This window comes from Gekko japonicus, unplaced genomic scaffold, assembly GCF_001447785.1.
Source record: "Gekko japonicus isolate JY-2015 unplaced genomic scaffold, Gekko_japonicus_V1.1 scaffold206, whole genome shotgun sequence".
NCBI classification, from domain to species: Eukaryota; Metazoa; Chordata; class Lepidosauria; order Squamata; family Gekkonidae; genus Gekko; species Gekko japonicus.
Genome location: NW_015160842.1, coordinates 1,180,366 through 1,184,930, shown reverse-complemented (window position 1 = coordinate 1,184,930; position 4,565 = coordinate 1,180,366). Strand labels below are relative to the sequence as shown.

Here is a 4,565-nt window from a genome sequence, read left to right as displayed (position 1 = left end):
CATTAGGGAGTAAGGATATGTTAGGCTTTCTTCTTGTCTACTGGCCATGTTGTCAGTGGGCACTTTTTCTAAGTTGACAGAGGTACTTTTGGATGTAGTGCTGGAGGCACTTAGACTGATAGTTCTGGAGGACTTCAACATTCAGGCTGAAGCCACCTTGCCAGGGCTGGTCCAGGATTTCATAGCTTCTTTGACTGCTTTGGGCTTCTCTCAAATTTTGACAGGCCCAACACATGAAAGAGATTATACTTCAGACTTAATCATTTGCAATCATTTGCAATAAACCTTAAAGAGAAAGCTTGGTTTCCAGCTCTGACAGTCTGCTGGAAAGGGAGTCCAGTTAAAGTTGTCCACCCACAGAGGCTCATGGATTCCAGAACACTTTGGGGGATTTCAGGATTCTAAATACATGTTCTGTTGAGGGTGCAGTGGAAGCAAAGAATGTGAAGCTATTGACAAGACTGCTGCTCATTGACCTCTCCCATCCTTCGGATGGAACCTGGCCTCCTGCTTTACTATGGAGCTGGGAAAGCTGAAAAGGGTTGGGAGATGTCTAGGATGATGCTAGCAGAGAACTTGTACTGAATCTGACAGATCATGCTATAAACCCATTGAAAGCCCTATGAAGCAGTAGTGACAGTGGTAAAGAACAGTTACTTCTCTGCTAGTTGACTATCATCTCAACTGCTCAAAGTAGTAGAGGTCTTGAATCACTGCCTGGCTGCTATGGTTAGTTGGCGAAGAGTGAACAAACAAATGAAACCCTGAAAAAAACAGTGGTATTGCTGGTAAGGAAGGCAGAGATTTTGAAGGACAGTGTGGTCCCCACCTTCAATGGCATTCAGCTGACCCTTGATGACTCAAAGTTAAGAGCCTTGGGGATCCAACATTACTGCTGGAGAAGCTAGTTAATGCAACTGTAAAAACACCTCTTCCAACTCAGTCTAGTCTGGAAATGGCCCCCTACCTTGATACAGCTGATACAGCCACCTGGATCTATGTCACAGTAACACTGGCTACTATAAAGCATTCTACATTGCTCTCCTCTCAAAGTCAACTCAGACTGCAGTTGATGCAGCACTCTGCAGCTTGGCTATCATCAGGAGGTAGACAGAGCAGCATATTGCTCAATTCTGTAGTCACTCCAATGTCTACTCATCAGTTACCAAGCTAAATTTAAAGTACTGGCTATTACATACATAGCCCTTTATGGCTTTTGTCCCTCATATCTGTGGGACTGCCTCTTCCCCTATGCTCCGCTCTTCACTCATTTGAGCAGGGCCTTCTGCAAGAGCCACCCTGAAAATGGGCAAAATCAACAACTGCCCCCACACAGGCATTCTCTGACGTGTAATAGCCTGCCTGATGGAGACAGGAAGGCTCCCACTCTCCTAGCTTTCTATAAACTGCAAAAAAACTGAATTATTCAAGAGGGCTTTTTTACACAGGTAATGGGGCTGTACTGTAACAAAATGGTTCCAAAGGAAACTTGGGACTGTGATCTGTAGTACTACTGTGTACAGTTTGTACTATCGGTTGCTGTAAGTACTATCCTACTATGTATTTTTTGCATCGTTTAATGCAGCATGTTAATACTTATGCTTTATTTCAACTCTGTGTCATATTTCTGCTTGGTTCCAGATTACTACAATCAAAATCCTAATGAATTATTCATTGGATGTACCATCCTGTTAATTGTATTAACTTAATTCTGTGTAACCCACCTTGAGTCCTAGTGACAAAGGTGCACCATAAATTATGTAAATAACAAATAAATAAATAAACTAAATCAGTCTTTAGTCTTTAACATCTTTTACTAAGCTGGAATGCCTTCTGTTTTACAAATATGCTGAAAACAACTTGGTTTAAAATACAATTCCCACATAGTCCATTTTATAGTATTTGTGATTGTGATGAAGTTACTACATTTATCCTGATTGTTTAGGCCTATAAAGTAACAGTCATAATTTAAAATATGCACGCACAATCCATTTTAGGTATTAAACCTGAAAGAATTATTATTTTTCTGAGTAAATACTGGGTTAGAGTGTACTGACATTAGGATCTATTTTGCAAAACCTTAAGAGTTCTCAGTGACAGAACTTGAATTTAATCCAAGATATCTTGTAGATGGCCATTCAACAATTCATCTTTCTCAGAACACAAAGCAACATGAACTTAAACTGACAGCCTATTAAACTGCAGAACATGAAGTTCAACTAAAACTACTAGACAACAACTAGCTCTGTAAAACATATAGCCAGTTGATTGATACTGTGCTAAATCAACTTCTGAATAAATGCATTTTATAAAATGCCAATTGATTAAATCATACATGAAGGCCGAGGTATGTTAAAAAGAATTCAAGTACATAATTAAATGCCAGTTTGAAAAACCTTGATTAGAGAATATGGTTTAGGTTAAAAATTTAAATAAGATATTGTATATTCAGATGTTTGTACAACCAGTAAACAGAGTGATTGACAAGGCTAAAGATTTCGTACCATTGTTAAACACAAGTGCACACTTTAAAAAACAAAAACAGAATGCTTAAATACAACAAAAAGGTCACTGCATTTAACACAAGTCAAAAAGATCCAGCTATATGAAAGTGTTCAAAAGATAGGATAACATGTTTTTTTTTTCTTTAGGCAAATGTTTTCCAAAGACAGGAATATCAAAATTAAAAACAGATATAATCACTCAGCTCTGATTAAACTTCATTAACTTCTCTTCCTTGCAGGTTGCATTATGTATTCTTTCAATGACAGTATCTCTGTAGAAAAACCATTCCAAGCTAGAAGACCATACACCATGAAAACAGATCCCAACAAATACTATAACCATAGTTGTAGAGACAGATTCTGGACCAAAACACTAGCTCAACGTGGCCAAATAACTGTTTCATGCAAACTCAGAGTTTTATCAAAAGACCTATTATCCTAAAAAAAGAATTTACATTATCTATCATACTTATTTTAAGCTTACATCTGTCCTTCATCAGCTGCTGAAGATGTATAGCAGCAGCTAAATGTCACGTTCAAACCCGTCAGCTGCCCTGTTTCTCACGTAAGAAAATAGGGAAGCAAACTATTAGGAACAAAAAGGGTTGCTCCAAAGTGCTTGTCTCAAGTCAAAGTGAAAGGTCCCAGAGAGAACAACTGACCAGAAAACCCTAAAATCCATTTAAGGTGACCCCAGAAGCTGCCATATCAATTTCAGATGCACTGTTGAAATTTTCACAACACGCCTCCAAAAATATGGAGAAAAATATAATTCAAACAATTTTAAGTTAGAGAGTAGCCAGAAAGTACTTTTGGATAAATAAGTGTATAAAGGAATGGAACAAGGACCTTTTCCCTGTTTTAGCCCATGCACAGCTGAAGAGGAGACATACATGCTGTGTGCAGTTTGAACAAAAGTCTTTAGGGAGTATAAGTGACTGGAAAATAAAATACAGCCAGAAAATTCTTGTGATTTTCATCTCTTTCTTTCTCTATATTTGGTTACCCTTGAAAGCACTTTGAGCGGCGCTAGTTGCTGCTGTTGACGCAGCGTTGGCTGCAGCAGTTTGTACAGTTTTGTTGGACATCACACCCGTTGCAAATTCTTGCTGGGCCTTCTCAAAACTTGCTCCGGTTGTGCGGTACAGCCCATGTACCTAAGGAGAAACCCAGAATGAAAGGCTGAAGCATATTTTAAACTTGAGAGGAAAAAAAACTTTACTTAAACTTGTGCGTTACATGCCTGATCACAGGCAACTCAAGATGATCAGAACAATCTCAACAAAAAACAGTTACCTATAGTGAAGATTTTTTATTAAATAACAAATAATGACAATAACAATAACATAGCAGATGAACTTTTACAGATACCCTAACAAAATCCATATTCTTCCCATGATACTAACTCCTAAAAATATTTACTACAAATTCACTTCCATTTGTTTAATTAAAGGATTCCATATTGATTCGAGCTGCTGTATACTTATTCCCCTTTGTATAAAGTTTAATTTTATCATTTCTTTAATTTTATCAATCTATAAGCATATCTTTGGAAATATATCTTGCTTCCAAAATCTGTCAAAACCAATTCCAGCTGCTGCTGCAATCACATTTTAGAAGAACAACTTGAAGCTTTTTCGGAACCACTGGAACATGGTTAAGTAATAATGTTTCTAGCCCTAATGGAACACCAGTGCCAAAACCTACTGAATGTAATTTTCCAATATTCTTTGCAATATCTCCCAACCTATTCTAGAATCTCCAAACCAAGATCAGTATTCTATTTAAGTTGAAAATTTGGTCTAGCATTAAAATTATATTTAAGTAGCATAGACAAAACATGTTTCCCTCCTTGGATCATCAGTTGCTCAAATGTGGTACGTTTCCTTAGATTTAAATTTAAAAAATGTGGACAGAAAACTTCTCAGCTACAAATATTCAAAAACTGTTCATCTGGGTATTAGTTATTCTGGAGATCAAATCAAAGGCTATTACATTATTGTTAAATATTACTCCTAACCTTATACTAATAGCGAAAGGCGCCCCCTGCGTGCGGATATC

At 37.4% G+C, this 4,565-nt stretch overlaps 1 protein-coding gene across 2 annotated transcripts in view; it reads right to left on the bottom strand.

The window, feature by feature from the left end:
• Nucleotides 1–2,744: 2,744 nt before the first annotated feature.
• The window catches only part of SCAMP1 (secretory carrier membrane protein 1), a 44,498-nt gene continuing 42,677 nt past the window's right edge, over nt 2,745–4,565 (bottom strand). For both annotated transcript variants that reach the window (XM_015419494.1, XM_015419501.1), the window contains one exon: nt 2,745–3,661. In XM_015419494.1, the coding sequence (XP_015274980.1) occupies nt 3,497–3,661 (165 nt within the window). In that variant the 3' untranslated portion in view covers nt 2,745–3,496. The remainder of the gene's footprint in view (nt 3,662–4,565) is intronic.